Source organism: Bos indicus x Bos taurus, chromosome 8 (assembly GCF_003369695.1).
Source record: "Bos indicus x Bos taurus breed Angus x Brahman F1 hybrid chromosome 8, Bos_hybrid_MaternalHap_v2.0, whole genome shotgun sequence".
Lineage (NCBI taxonomy): Eukaryota > Metazoa > Chordata > Mammalia > Artiodactyla > Bovidae > Bos > Bos indicus x Bos taurus.
In genome coordinates this window covers 100592857-100609359 of record NC_040083.1, presented here as the reverse complement: position 1 = coordinate 100609359, position 16503 = coordinate 100592857, and the positions used below count along the sequence as shown (strand labels likewise).

Here is a 16503-nt window from a genome sequence, read left to right as displayed (position 1 = left end):
CTAAAGATCTCACCTGCTGCAACTGAAAAATGAAATTTTCCTGCATGCTGCCATGGAGACCTGGCACTGCCAAATAAATAAATAAACAAACATATGTTTAAAAAGGACATCAGCGAAATATTAAATAGACTGAAGATACTTTCAGAACTTTAGGGTCTCTAGGAATTGACATCTTTTCTCAGGAACCTCCTGGGGGAGGTACCCCTTCACAATGAGAGAATAAGCAAATGCAAAGGAAGACACAGGACCTGGGAAACAGGAGATCCTAAGGGAGACAGAGGTGAAGGGACTCCTGCCAGTAAGGCTCGGGGGAGATACCAGGTCAGCACAGGAAGCAACTGAACCAATTAAAACAGGTCAGGGCTCCAAGCAAAGCTTTAATAGAATAGTTTTGAGAAGAGATTTAGACAATGGAGAAGAATTTGAAAGTGCATTAGTAATAAATATATAGAAAGCAAAGCAAAAAGTGGCATACTTCCTGGCTTAGCAATGGATAATATAAATACTATTGACCTAACAAAAATTAATACATGTCAAGAATACAGGGGGTAGGAAATGTGTGATTGTGTGTGTGTGTGTGCATGCATGTGTGTGTGTGTTGTAGTGGTGGTGGTGATGGTGAAAGCGGGGAGAGATGAAGAGCCATCAAGGTCAAAGCACCAGCCAGCTAATAAATAACTTCTCAAAGTGACAAGGCAAGAAAAATTACTATAAGCATGGTACTGAGATATATGGAGGTATATATACAGAATCACGCTAAGTGGCTTCAGTTATGTCCAACTCTTTGCAGCCCCATAGATGTACCCTGCCAGGCTCCTCTGATCATGGGATTTACCACGCAAGAATACTGGAGTGGGTTGCCAGTCCCTTCTCCAAGGGATCTTCCCGACCCAGGGATTGAACCTAGGTCTCCTGCATTGCAGGCAGATTCTTTACCATCTGAGCCACCAGGGAAACCCTATAAACTCTATATGCAGGTTTAATTTTAAATTTTCCTTTAAAAAACCCAAACTAAAACCTAAAAATGGGAAGAGAGATGAGAATGAAGGAGTTTATGTGATTTTTTTCTTTTCTCTAATTTGCTGTACTAATAAATTGTTCACAGTTTCAAAAAAGAAATCCAAACTATTAACAAGTAGATCTGAAATAAAATAACTGGGCAGAAAATATTGCTCCCGTGCTTCCTTGGGCTGGTTCAGGGGCTCTTGCCAAATGATGTGCTCAATACTCACCTAGCTTTGATCTCTGAACTGCAAACGAACATCCCATTTCCTTCCTGAGCATGGGTAGGGCTCTCTGTGTTCCAGTCACACGTCGCCCCTTGACCTCCCTAGCCCTGGACAGTTGTAGTGGGTTGAATTGTGTTCCTCAGAAAGATATGTCCAACTCTTAATCCCAGGTCCTTGCAAATGTGACTTTATTTGGAAATAAGGGCTTTGCAGGTATTATGTCCATGACCTCAAGTTGAAGTCATCCTGGTTTTAGACTGTGTCTTGAGTCCAATGACTAGTGACCTTATAAGAGAAAAGAGAGTGAAATTTGAGATACAAACACAGAAGAGACACAGGGAAGAAGGCCACGTGAAGATGGACGCAGAGATTGGAGTGATGTAGCCACATCCAAGGCACCAGGAGCCACGAGAAGCTGAAAGAGGCAAGGGTGGGGATCCTCCCCTAGAAAATTTTAGCGGGAGCTTAGCTCTGGCAACACCTTTATCTCAGACTTCTGGGCCTCAGATCTGTGATAGAACCCATTCGTGGTCATCCCTAGGGCAGCCCTAGGAAACAATAGCGTACATAGATGCAGATGAATGAGAACAAGCCTTTGAGTCTGTGGTGTGAATTTTTCAGGTCCTCTTCTCATCAAACAAACGTTTGCTGAGCTCCTGACATTTATCAGGCGCTGCACTGGGCCTCGAGGTTGGAAATGAGAACTTAGAGGCAGAGACAGCTTGGCCATGTGCTGTGGTCCATGTCAAAGCATTTGGGCTTCATCTCCTGAACCAGAACAAGCCTCTGAAGGGTTATAAGATGAGTTTGGTGCCTTGGAAAAAGAACTTGGAGCAGAGGGCAGTAGGGAGAAGGGATTTTGGTGGGAACCTGGGAAATGTAGTTAGGACCAGTGTTTTCAAATGTGGAGTGTTGGGCCCTTCATTGAGGAGACTTGGGTAGGAGAGGCCTGTCCTGTCTGAAAACATTCATCAGGCCTAATGTTTTCATAATATAAATGATAAGCGATCCCATCATGAGAAAACCTGGGGTAGTGGAATCCTACAAAAGATAGCATGACAAAATGTTGTAGGGTGATGGATTCTGAGATATTAATCACAGTACACCTCATCTTTTCTGAGTATTTATGTGCCATACCAAGTGCTTTTTACTGTTATTTCACTTAATTCTCTAGCAGTCCTGTGAGGAGAGTACTATTATTCTGCTTCTGCTAAGTCACTTCAGTCATTTCCGACTCTGTGTGACCCCAGAGACAGCAGCCCACCAGGCTCCCCCGTCCCTGGGATTCTCCAGGCAAGAAGACCGGATGGAGTGGGTTGCCATTTCCTTCTCCAATGCAGGAAAGTGAAAAGTGAAAGTGAAGTCACTCAGTCGTGTCCAACCCTCAGCGACCCCATGAACTGCAGCCTACCAGGCTCCTCCGAACATGGGATTTTCCAGGCAAGAGTACTGGAGTGGGTTGCCATTTCCTTCTCCAATGCATGAAAGTGAAAAGTGAAAGGGAAGTCGCTCAGTCGTGTCCGACTCTTAGCGATCCCAAGGACTGCAGCCCACCAGGCTCCTCTGTCCATGGGATTTTCCAGGCAAGAGTACTAGTACTTCTACTTTAATCATGAATAGCTGAGGCTTAGATTTGGGTCAAGTCACACAGTTAGGCAGAGGTGGGACTCAACTCGAGTGACTTTACTCCTTAGCCATTCCCCAGTATTTCACTCCCTTTAAAAAAATTCATTTATTTCTTTAAAATTTATTGTAGTTAATTTACCACGTGTTAATTTCTGCTGTGTAATAAAGTGACTCAGTCATACATTATATACATTTTTTGATATTCTTTTCCATTATGGTTTATCATAAGATATTGAATATAGTTTCTTGTGCTATTCAGTAGGAGCTTGTTGTTTGTCCAGCCTATATATGCTAGCTTACCTCTGCTAACCCCAAACTCCCAATCCTTCCCTCCCTCACCCCTCTGCAATTACAAGTCTATTCTCTGTGTTTGTGAGTCTGTTTTGTAGTTATGTTCATTTGTTTTATATTTTAGATTCCACATATAAGTGGTATCAAATGGTATTTGTCTTTTTGTTTCTGACTTCACTTAGTATGATAATTTCTAGATCCTTTCATGTTGCTGCAAATAGCATAATTTCTTCTTTTTGTGGCTGAGTAATATTCCATTGGAGAAAGCAATGGCACCCCACTCCAGTACTCTTGCCTGGAAAATCCCATGGATGGAGGAGCCTGGAAGGCTGCAGTCCATGGGGTCGCTGAGGGTCGGACACGACTGAGGGACTTCACTTTCACTTTTCACTTTCATGCATTGGAGAAGGAAATGGCAACCCACTCCAGTGTTCTTGCCTGGAGAATCCCAGGGACGGGGGAGCCTGGTGGGCTGCTGTCTATGGGGTCACACAGAGTCGGACACGACTGAATTGACTTAGCAATAGCAATAGCAATATTCCATTATATATATATATATATATATATATATATATATAATATTTCAAATATCTAATTTCATATGTGTATATATATCTTCTTTATCAATTCATCTATTGATGAACATTTATGTTGTTTCAATGACTTTTCTATTGTGAATAGTGCTACTGTTAACATAGGGGTATGTGTATCTTTTTGAATTATAGTTTTATCTGGGTATATATCCAGGAGTGGGATTGCTGGGTCATATGGAAACTGTAATTTTATTTTTTTGAGGAACCTTCATACTTTTTTCCACAGTGGCTGCACCAGTTTACATTTCCACCAACAGTATTTCACTCCCTTTGGAAAGTTTAGTTTGATGGCCAAAGGATGGGCCAGAGATTATAAGGATGTGAATGAAGGCAGTGGCAATCAGTCTGGGTGGAGCAAGATCGATGTGAGGGCTGTTTGAAAAGACTTGTTGACAAATCAAACCTGGAAAGGTGAAGGAAAAAAATAACTTGGGACACAAGAAAAGATATTATCCACACTTTTTTCTTTCTGCTTTGAAAATATTATATTTAGAATTTTTTGTTTCAAATAGTAAGAGTTTTGCATAATCAACTCAATACAATCTATATAAAGCAGTCCAGTATAGCTTGTGGTACAGCATCTGAGCTATAGAACAGATGTAATTTCATGCAACCATATTCATCAGTGAATTTTGTAGTAAGGATGATATAAAATGCAAGTAATCACACATGAGTTTCTCTCCTGTATAGTTAGACTTCTGTAGAATGTGTAAATAGATTAATACCTTTCACACAGTACAGTTGTGCATCATCAAATACCCTCAACTGCAAAACAAGTCTGCTTTTTTTCTCCATTTAACTTCATTTGAGGAAATCTCTGGCACTTATTTTAAGCCATGTCTAATAAGTGCCTGTCTAGTCAAGTGTCTAGTCAAGGCTATGGTTTTTCCTGTGGTCATGTATGGATGTGAGAGTTGGACTGTGAAGAAGGCTGAGCACCGAAGAATTGATGCTTTCGAACTGTGGTGTTGGAGAAGACTCTTGAGAGTCCCTTGGACTGCAAGGAGATCCAACCAGTCCATTCTGAAGGAGATCAGCCCTGGGATTTCTTTGGAAGGAATGATGCTGAAGCTGAAGCTCCAGTACTTTGGCCACCTTGTGCGAAGAGTTGACTCATTGGAAAAGACCCTCATGCTGGGAGGGATTGGGGGCAGGAGGAGAAGGGGATGACAGAGGATGAGATGGCTGGATGGCATCACTGACTGGATGGACGTGAGTCTGAGTGAACTCGGGGAGTTGGTGATGGACAGGGAGGCCTGGCATGCTGTGATTCATGGGTTCGCAAAGAGTCGGACATGACTGAGCAACTGAACTGAACTGAATAAGTGCCTGTATTGCTTTTCTAGGGCTGCATAATAAAGTACCACAGACTAGGTGGCTTAAACAACAACAGAAATATATTTTCTCCCAGTTCTGAAACCTGGAAGTCCAAGATCAAAATGTCAGCGGGTTGATTTCCTTCTGAGGCCTCTCTCCCTGGCTTGAAGATGGCTGCCCTCCTGCTATGTCTTTGCCTTCTTCTCTGTGCTTTTGTGTCCAAATCTCCTTCTCTTATAAGGACACAAGTCATGTTGGATTATGATCCACCCAAAAGACCTTATTTTAACTTAAGAATTCCTTTAAAGACCTTATCTCCAAATTCAGTTATTAGGTTGGTGCAAAAGTAATTGCAGTTTCAAACCATGAATCATTTTAACTAGACTCAAACACATATTTATTAATCAAAATAGGAATCGTTACAATCAACACATTTTTGCTAATGAGAAATATTCCGATCATGTAAAAATCCATTCTTCAGGGTTCAACGAACTCTTGGAAAGCATTTTCTGCATCCTGCTGGTTGAGGAAGCGTTTTACCTGTGAAAAGTTGTCGAGATGCTTGAAGAAGGGGTAGCCGGTTGGCAAGAGATCAGGTAAATATAGTGGATAAAGCAAAATGTTTAGCCTAATTTGTTCAACTTTTGAAGTGTTGGCTGTGCAGTGTATGGTCAGGCTTTGTTTTGGGAAAGAATTGGAGCCATTCTGTTGACCAATGCCAACTGCTGTCATTGTAGATTTCAGGGTATCTCATCGATTTGCTGAGCATATTTCTCACATGTGATTGTTTCCCTGGGATTCAGAAAGCTGTAGTGGATCTGACGGGCAGCAGACCACCAGACAGTGACCGTGAACTTTTTCTGGTGCAAGTTTGGCTTTGGGAGGTGCTTTGGAACTTCTTCTCAGTCCAACTACTGAGCTGTTCATCACTGGTTGTCAAATGAAATCCACTTTTCATTGCATGTTACAACCTGATTGAGAAATGGCTCATTGTTACTGCGAGGATAAGAGAAGACACTTCAAGACAACAGTTTTTTAAAATTTTCAGTCAGCTCATAAGGCATGTACTCATTGAGCTTTTTCACTTTTCCAGTTTGCTTCAAATGCTAAGTGATGGTAGAATGGTCGATGTTGAGTTCTTTGGCAACTTGTGTAGTTGTAAGAGGATCAGCTTTGGTAACGGCTCTCAATTGGCTGTTGTCAACTTCTGAGGGCTGGCCGCTATGCTCCTCATCTTCAAAGCTCTCATCTCCTTTACAAAACTTCTTGAACTATCACTGCACTGTATGTTTGTTAGCAGTTCCTGGGCCAAAGGCATTATTGATGTTGTCAGTTGTCTCTGTTGCTTTATGAACCATTTTGAACTTGAATTAGAAAATTGCTCGAATTTGCTTTTTGTCTAACATCCTTTCCATAGTCTAAAATAAATGTAAAATAAATAGCAAGTAGTAAGTCATTAGCAAAAAAAAAAAAGTAAAATGAGAAATGCACATTAAAATGATGTATAACATAACCACATTTACTCAAGTTATTCCAAAATCAAATGGCAAAATTCGACAATGCAAAAACCACAATGACTTTTGCACTAGCTTTCTGAGTTTCTTGGGTTAAGACTTCAACATGAATTTAGGTGGGGGTCAGTTTGGGTACCCCGTAGTATGGTCCAAGATTACAAAGTTCAGAGCCATATTCACGCTGTAGGAAGCCGTTTCTTGAGATGATGGGATCCAGTTGCTCAGGCCATTCAGACAATCAGAACAGAGCCAAAAGTGACTTCACTGTGGGACACTTAGTGAAGTTACCTCCCTCTTCCTTATTATGTGGCCTGTTTCCCAGGGCTAGAGAGAGATTTCAGTCATTCTTTGGCATTATTGCTGGCCATGGGGACCTCTACATCTGATATTTTAAAGGGATGAGAACATGGGTGGGTGGAGGTTGAAAGTATTTGTTTAGATACAAGTACACAGACAGGCTGAATGAAATGGTGTGATCTCAGAGGGTGTGTGGAAACTGGCAAAAACTTTGGAGGTCAGTGCTCTGAGACTTCTAGAGCTATGCCTCCTTCTCCCTAGTCCAACACTCTCTATGAAAGGTCACTGCTCATTCATCAATTTGACATCATGGAAGAAAAGCTCCCTCAATCCTGTTTTTCCTTATGTGTGACTCAGAGTTCATTTATTAAGGGAAAACGCTGTGGATGTACATGTATATTTCCTAATAAACAAAGTGAGAGGGAATTTTTTTTTTGCTACATATTGTTTAATTAAAACACATTGCCAACCGATTAGCTCTGTAATAAAACAAAACAGGGTAACAACGTTCCGTTATTTAAAAATCCTTCCCTGTCTCCCCAGTTGAAGTATTCTTCTGCTCCCTGTCCAATGAATGGCCTTTTATTTAGCCTCACTTTTGGCCTCACACTGAAGAGTCTCAAATCTGTATCTGCCACCTAGAATTTTCCCCTAAGCTTCATAAGTTGATTGCCAGTTCTCTCTAGGTCTTGCCATTGACTGCTCTATAGGAAGCTCACACTCTTATATGTAGTGTACCAATAGTACCAAATATGTACCAAAGTGAACTTCTTTTTTAAAATTTATTTTTTGAAGTATAATTGATTTACATAGTTGTATTAAATTTCTGCTATCCAATGAAGTGACACAGTTACACACACACACATTCTTTTTTGTATTCTTTTCCATTATGGTTTTTCACAGGGTATTGAATATAGTTCCCAGTGCTATACAGGAGGACCTTATTGTTTATCCATTTTCTATCTAATAGTGTACATCTGCTAATCCCAAACTCCCAAAAAAGTGAACTTCCTGTGTCCCTCAGAAACGCTGCTCATCCTCCACATGCCACATTCTGGTTCATGAAACTTATTCAAAGAACTTAGAGATACACTTGCTTTCCTCTCATGCCTCACCTCCCATAATTAGACCCCCAATCCTACTAACTCTACGTCTTAAGTACATACCCTGGCTAGGCTTTCCTCTTCCTTCTCTCTCTTTTTTTTTTTTTTTAAATTTTTTTCTAACTTTTTATCTTTAGTCACCTAAGTGATAACCTAAAGTGAAAAAAAGTTAAGTGAGTTGGGGAATTTTGTGGGGCTAGACAATTTTAGAGGAGGGAAAGTTACAATCTTTCATTTAATTACTTCTGATCAGGAAAATTTGATATCAGGTCTGGGTCATCTGTATTAGCCCTTTGATAGACTGTTTCTCTGTAGTGGTCAAGAGGCAAGATCCATTCAAGTATCAGCATTAAATGCTTGACATTAGCACAGTTTGGTGCCTGTCCTCTTTATATTCCCAAATGCTGGACTTATATAGGATGCTTTTAACATCAAATTGCCCTTCTGAATACGATTTTTCTCAATAAGCTTCTCTTTGCATTTACTACTGACTTAAAAAATGTTTTAAAGAATGAGTTAGACAAAGGATTGTGTTGAGACAAGACTAATGACTAGGAGGGCATCTGTGGATTAAATATAGATAAAACTACTTCCAGGACCTTTAAACACACACAGAATAGGTGGCACGAGTGGTAAAGAACCTGCCTGCCAATGCAGGAGACTAAGAGACGCGGGTTCCATTCCTGGGTTGGAAAGATTCCCTGGAGGAGGGCATGGCAACCCACTCCAGTATTCTTGTCTGGAGAATCCCATGGACAGAGGAACCTGGCAGGCTACAGCCCATAGGGTCACAAAGAATTGGACACGATTGAAGTGATTGAGCACGCACACCCATCAATTTATGTAGGAAGCCAAAACAGGGAACAAGATCTAGAGTTTACATATATTGTCTGGACTCAGGATGGTGCTATTCAGCAATTGAAATTTACAACTCCCTAAATTCAATCAGAGTAGAGACACTTCAAGTAGCCTGGAGGAATCCAGATAGTCATATGCTAAAGAGTGGAAATTCTGATGCCACTTTCCTTCTTTGCAAATTGTATTGGTGACTGCATAAAAGAGGTGGTTAAGAGATGCATTTTTTTTTTAATTTAGATTTCTGTTCTAATGAATGATGGAGTAGGACAATGCTGAGAGAGAGTAGAGAATCTATTTATGGTTCTAGGACTGTGAGAACCAGGTAATCACATTTGGAATAGTCTCATTAATTTAGAAAAGGAAAGATGAGAAAATCAGTAGTGGAACATACATTTATATCTCAGAGACTATCTGCTCCAAAAATCAGTTTTATTTCCACTGCCCCTTATTCAAAGAGATGGTTACTTCAATAAGCTACATTACTTAGCAGAGCCTGAGAGATAGGCTGAAAACATATATTTAAGACAGAAAACAAATTTTAAAAAATGAGATAAATGGTTTGCTCTACATCTCACTCACATTCTATGGCTAGAGAAATCCAAATCTCACTGAAATATTCCTGATAATCCAAAAGCACACTGGATGGAAGTGAGCCAAGAAATGAGAGAAAATGTTTACCGGGTGAGTGCTGGTTCACCCAATTTATTCACCTCTGGAGTCGAAGTATAGGGAGATATAAAGCCTGCTTATAAGAGACAAGGTCTATGGAGAAGCCCTGAAGTTGCTTTCCCCAAATAACAAATTTGATTCAAGAGGGAAAAAAAAATGATGGAAAATATCTCATCACACAAAACTCGGTGATGGTGTCTCTGATAGTCACTGGCCAGCAATGGAAAAGGAGAAACCCAACAGCTGCTACGATTTATTGAAGGCTGCCAGCACAGCCCAGATCATCTCCGTGGCGCTGTGCTTTGTCCCCTCTACCTCAGGGTCCAGCTCTACTAGGTCCTTGGCTCGATTCATTGCCATATCATACTTGTCATCTGTCAGAGAGGAGAAGACATTCTCTAGCACGTCGGAGGAGTGGGCTAGCACCAGCAGTGCTAGTGTTCGCTTGTCCACACGCTGAGGGTCATTTACCCACCGCTCTAGGACACTATCTTGAAGTTTTTTCACTAGTCGTTGCTTCTCTGTTGTGTTGGTCACTGGGTGAGTAGTCATGTCAAATAGGAGGAAATTCTGCTTCTCAGTGGTTAGAATACCCTTCTCTACTAGGTTCTTTGCAATTCTCTCTCTTACATTTCTCAGCTGGTACTGTAATTTGAAAGGGTTCCAGGTCTCACCTCTTTATCTTTTAGTCCCAGGAGCAATACTTCTTCCATAAGGGTGAGGGGGATATCCTTAGAGTCTCCAATGTCCTCATGGTCTTGATTTCGGTCTTGATTCACGTTTTCCTCATTTTCTACCTTCTTTTCAGAATTCTTCCCCACTTCAGTACGACGGGCCCGGTGAGTTAAGGTGGTCATTCTCACCTGTTTCTGACGTTACTTCCTTCTCTTACATTTAGATTCCAACCATCTTTCCCCCAAGCCTATTACATTTGCTTCCCCAGGTGTCTCCTTGTCTCCTGTCTCACTTTTTTCTCCTTTCCTTGGATCCTAAACCTATAGACACATTTCAGCTTCCTTAGCCAACATTCCAGGCTCCCATCCTGGGCCTGACCACTTACCCAACATTCTACCCTGAAACACACCCTTTCCTAAACTTGCCGTTTGTTGCTCTAATGTAGCCTGATGGTCCCCAACTTGCAGTCATGCGCTCATGTGGATATGCAAACTCTTACTTCTCTTGCAAGCATTACTCCCTTGGGCTGCCTTCCATGGTCCCCATAGCTTGGACTTGGTGCTCTTTTCTGTGGTTTATGGCATAGTGTGCATATCCTTCATTTCACTGGTCTACTAAGGTGAACCAGTTTCCTTACCTGTCTCATACATCGGATTTCCAGTTCCTTACGCCCAAGGACACTTTTCTTCACCTCTGTGCCTCTAGTGTCTAGTCAATCACTACCTTTAAGTATTTTGAATAAATGTGAAAGTGCTTTCAAAAGTTTCAAATCTGATGGAAGTATAGGGAATCTTTTTATAAACATATCCCTTAAGCATCTATAATGAACTATTGTTTTATTGTAAGAAGACCAGTGAAATCAGAGTTGTAAGCTTCAGGTGCCAATCTGTGTCTAAAATGGGGCTAGTGATACTATCTAAGCCAGTTGTGAGAATCAACTATGATAATATGGGAAAAATTTATTTCTAGACCCTAAATACCGTTCTTTGAAAACATGAGTTTAACACCAACTATGGTCAAGTCTTTCTAAAACTATATCCACCTATCTACCTATTGATATCTATACATATTTGTATATACACAGATATATGTATATTTTGTACTTTGTCCTGCTTGACTGTTTAAAAATTGATTATCACCATCTGTGTAATATTCCCTCAGTTGGTGATTCAGTGACTTCCTTATTTTCAAAAGAGAGCAGTGTTTTTGGTAAGATTAGATTAGGTTAACAAGTCCTTTAACGTGTATTTGATCAGGCACCTGCTCATCATATATTAATGCAAATAAACATAGAATTATCTAACAAAATTCAACCTGTTCTCCAAAAATAAAGGGAAGAAATTGAATCCTGTTTAGGTAAAGAGAGTTGTTCAAAGCCAGAAAAATCAGTGATTGAATGACTTGAGTTCATGTTTAATTTTGCCTTGAAAGAACCAATAAGTTCTGCCCAAATTTTTAGGTATTTTGAGAGAAGGTGGGAATTAGCACTGATTTTGAATATAGAAATGAAAAACAGCTCCTCTATCCACCTCCATAAGACATTTTCTATTTTTCCACATGGTATGTAGAAAGTGCTCAATAATTAGGGAGACCATACCTCCCATTTTGTTCAGAACAGTCCTGGGATGGCCTTCTGTCTAGATAGAATTAATATAGCATCTCTCTCCTTCTCTAAAATGTCCCTGTTTGGATGCTAAATCCCACCCTCAGTACTTATTGAATGAATGAACAAATGAAATCCTAGCTTCATTCAAGGAGAGGAAACAAAGAAGGTAAACATTTCAACTGTAACATTCTGCATTACATTATCCAGTGTTGTTTTACCTGGGGGCTTTATCGCTCCCAAAGAAATATTCAGGTTTTCTAATACACAAGAAGTAGAAAGATGCCTCTTCTTGCCTCAGTTCTCTTCTATTTTCACTTAACTTTTTCCATTAAAAAATTAACATAGTGATCTGGCTGGACAGACCAATGGAGCCATCAAGGTTCTGGAGATGCAGTGACTGTTGTGGCAGAATCAGAGAGACCCTACGGTCACCAGATGTCAGAGTTATTTACATATCATGTGTGATTTAAACTAACCTGATGATGAGATTTATAGCACTTAAAAATTTATTTTATTGAAGCATAGTTGATTTTCAACGTTGTGTTAATTTCTGCTGCTGCTAAGTCGCTTCAGTCATTACCGACTCTGTGCGACCCCATAGACGGCAGCCCTCCAGGCTCCCCGTCCCTGGGATTCCCCAAGCAAGAACACTGGAGTGGGTTGCCATTTCCTTCTCCAATGCATGAAACTGAAAAGTGAAAGTGAAGCCACTCAGTCGTGTCCGACTGTTAGCGACCCCATGGACTGCAGCCTACCAGGCTCCTCCTTCCATGGGATTTTCCAGGCAAGAGTACTGGGGTGGGTTGCCATTGCCTTCCTCTGTGAATTTCTGCTGCTGCTAAGTCGCTTCAGTCGTGTCCGACTCTGTGCGACCCCATAGACAGCAGCCTATCAGGCTCTGCCGTCCCTGGGATTCTCCAGGCAAGAACACTGGAGTGGGTTGCCATTTCCTTCTCCAATGCATGAAAGTGAAAAGTGAAAGGGAAGTCGCTCAGTCGTGTCCGACTCTCAGCGACCCCATGGACTGCAGCCTTCCAGGCTCCTCCATCCATGGGATTTTCCAGGCAAGAGTACTGGAGTGGGGTGCCATTGCCTTCTCCCTGTGAATTTCTACTGCTTAGCAAAATAATTCAGTTATACACATATATGTTTTTTCATATTCTTTTCCATTATGGTTTATCATAGGATGTTAAATATAGTTTCCTGTGCTATACAGTAAGAGCTTGTTGTTGACCCATTCTCTTTGCGACCCCACGGACTGTACCATGCCAGGCTTCCCTGTCCATCACCAACTCCCAGAGCTTACTCAAACTCATGTCCATTGAGTTGGCGATGCCATCCAACCAGCTCATCCTCTGTTGTCCCCTTCTCCTCCCCCCTTCAATCTTTCCCGGCATCAGGGTCTTTTCCAATGAGTCAGTTCACATCAGGTGACCAAAATATTAGTTTCAGCTTCAACATCAGTCCTTCCAATGAATATTCAGGACTGATTTCCTTTAGGATTGGCTGGTTGGGTCTCCTTGCAGTCCAAGGGACTCTTGAGAGTTCAGAAGCATCAATTCTTCAGCCCTCAGTTTTCTTTATAGTCCAACTCTCACATCCATATATGACTATTGGAAAAACCATAGCTTTGACTAGATGGACATTTGTTGGCAAAGTAATGTTTCTGCTTTTTAATATGTTGTCTAGGTTGTTCATAGCTTTTCTTCCAAGGAGCAAGTGTCTTTGAATTTCATGGCTGCAGTCACCATCTGCAGTGATTTTGGAGCCTAAGAAAATAAAGCCTGTCACTGTTTCATTTCTCCCCATCTGTTTTCCATGAAGTGATGGGACTGGATGCCATGATCTTAGTTTTACGAATGATGAGGTTTGTTTTTTTTTTTAATTGGAGGCTGATTACTTTACAATATTGTGGTGGTTTTTGCCATACATTCACATGAATCAGCCATGAGCATACATGTGTTCCCCATCCTGAACCTTCCTCCCACCTCCCTCCCCATCCCATCCCTCAGGGTCATCCCAGTGCACCAGCCCTGAGCACCCTGTCTCATGTATTGAACCTGGACTGGCGATCTATTTCACATATGGTAATATACATGTTTCAATGCTATTCTCTCAAATCATCCCACCCTCGCCTTCTCCCACAGAGTCCCAAAGTCTGTTCTTTACATCTGTGTCTCTTTTGCTGTCTCACATATAGAGTCATTATTACAATCTTTCTAAATTCCATATATATGCATTAATATACTGTATTGGTGTTTTTCTTCCTGACTTACTTCACTCTGTATAATAGGCTCCAGTTTCAGCCACCTCATTAGAACTGGTTCAAATGCATTCTTTTTAATGGCTGAGTAAGATTCCATTGTGTATATGTACCACAGCTTTCTTATCTGTTCCTCTGCCCATGGACATCTAGGTTGCTTCCGTGTCCTGGCTATTGTAAACAGTGCTGCAATGAACATTGGGGTACACGTGTCTCTTTCAATTCTGGTTTCCTCGGTGTGTATGCCCAGCAGTGGGATTGCTGGGTCGTATGGCAGTTCTATTTCCAGTTTTTTAAGGAATCTCCACACTGTTCTCCATAGTGGCTGTACTAGTTTGTATTCCCACCAACAGTGTAAGAGGGTTCCTTTTTCTCCGCACCCTCTCCAGCATTTATTGTTTGTAGACTTTTTGATAGCAGCCATTCTGACCAGCATGAGATGGTACCTCATTGTGGTTTTGATTTGCATTTCTCTGATAATGAATGTTGAATTTTAAGCCAACTTTTTCACTCTCCTCTTTCACCTTCATCAAGAGGCTCTTTAGTTCTTCTTCAGTTTCTGCCATAAGGGTGGTGTCATCTGCATATATGAGGTTATTGATATTTCTCCTGGAAATCTTGATTCCAGCTTGTGCTTCATCCAGTCCAGCATTTTGCATGATGTACTCTGCATATAAGTTAAATAAGCACAGTGACAATATGCAGCCTTGATGTACTCCTTTCCTGATTTGGAACCAGTCTGTTGTTCCATGTCCAGTTCTAACTGTTGCTTCCTGACCTGCATACAAATTTCTCAGGAGGCAGATCAGATGGTCTGGTATTCCCATCTCTTGAAGAATTTTCCACAGTTTGTGGTGATCCACACAAAGGCTTTGGTGTACTCAATAAGGTAGAAACAGATGTTTTTCTGGAACTTTCTTGTTTTTTTGATGATCCAGTGGATGTGGGCAATTTGATCTCTGGTTCCTCTGTCTTTTCTAAATCCAGTTTGAACATTTGGAAGTTTACGGTTTATGTACTGTTGAAGCCTGGCTTGGAGAATTTTGAGCACTACTTTGCTAGCGTGTGAGATGAGTGCAATTGTGCAGTAGTTTGAGCATTCTTTGGCACTGCCTTTCTTTGGGATTGGAAAGAAAACTGACCTTTTCCAGTCCTGTGGCTGGGTTTATTCTGTTTGTTGTTTGGCCGTTCCATTTCAGAACACCGGAAATATGGGAAAACAAGTCCTTAAAGAGACACAGATGTATAGAACCATCTTTTGGACTCTGTGGGAGAGGGAGAGGGTGGGGTGATTTGTGAGAATGGCATTGAAACATGTATAATACCATATACGAAACAAATCGCCAGTCCAGATTCAATGCAGGATACAGGATGCTCAGGGCTGGTGCACTGGGATGACCCAGAGGGATGGTACAGGGAGGGAGGTGGGAAGAGAGTTCAGGATGGGGAACACGTGTACACCTGTGGCATATTCATGTTGATGTATGGCAAAACCAATACAATATTGTAAAGTAATTAGCCTCCAATTAAAATAATTTAAATTAAAAAAATAAAGTGTATAAAATAAACACCTGCTGCCCCTTTGGGAGAATTGCCTGGAATAAATGCACATGATAGAAGCTCTTTGCAGGAGACTGTCAGACTCTTTGGCAGGAGATCTAGGCAGGCTGGGCAGTGCTGTTGAAGCCCTCTCCTCCAGACAGAGTGTGATCAAGCCCTGCCATTAGCATTAGCAGAAGCTGTCAGGCCAGGGGCCCTGCTGTGGGCTGCAAAAACCCCTCTAAAGCTGTGGGCAGTGGCTGCCGGGTATTTACTTAACACCCTCCAGCCAAACAAAGGAAAGTTTATGGGAATAGATCCTACTAAGGGAACAAATGCCTAAGGGGACTGAGGAAGCTAATTAAGGGGAAAATCTGAAACCTGCTGGGATTTCATTTCCTTAAGTGCTCCGGACACTGGAACTGGCTTACCTGGTCCTGCTGCTGTCATCCTGTGGTCCTACTGTGGGTGTAAATCCCCCCCAAATGTCAGTCCTCGGCATTTGAGAAAACCCACTGGGACAGATAGTGTAATGGAATCTCCAACCTGAAACCAGAGACTGCCAGACAATACAGATGGAGCCCTCAACTAAGAAGGAGGCGGGACACCGGGTGATCTTACTTTTATGTGGCTTCTAAACAATGTTCATTCCCAGAAGCCGAAACAGAGACTTAGAATGGTGGTTGCCAGAGCTAGGGATGGGGGAAATGAGGAGATGCTGGTCCAAGGGAGTGAACTTCTGGTTATAATGTGAGTAAGTTCTGGGGATCTAACGTATAGAATGGCGACTATAGTTAAAAATACTGTGTTGTAGACAATGGCACCCCACTCCAGTACTCTTGCCTAGAAAACCCCATGGACGGAGGAGCCTGGTAGGCTACAGTCCATTGGGTCGCTAAGAGTCGGACACGACTGAGCGACTT

General features: G+C 41.6%; 1 protein-coding gene across 1 annotated transcript; it reads right to left on the bottom strand.

The window, feature by feature from the left end:
* Nucleotides 1–9240: 9240 nt before the first annotated feature.
* On the bottom strand, nucleotides 9241–16082 carry LOC113897509 (Golgi phosphoprotein 3-like). The gene is made up of 2 exons (XM_027550239.1): nucleotides 16012–16082; nucleotides 9241–10173 (listed from the first exon to the last, which is right to left on the bottom strand). The coding sequence occupies exons 1-2, from the start codon at nucleotides 16080–16082 to the stop codon at nucleotides 9744–9746; spliced, it is 501 nt and encodes a 166-aa protein (XP_027406040.1). The 3' UTR covers nucleotides 9241–9743.
* Between the last annotated feature and the right edge of the window lie 421 nt (nucleotides 16083–16503).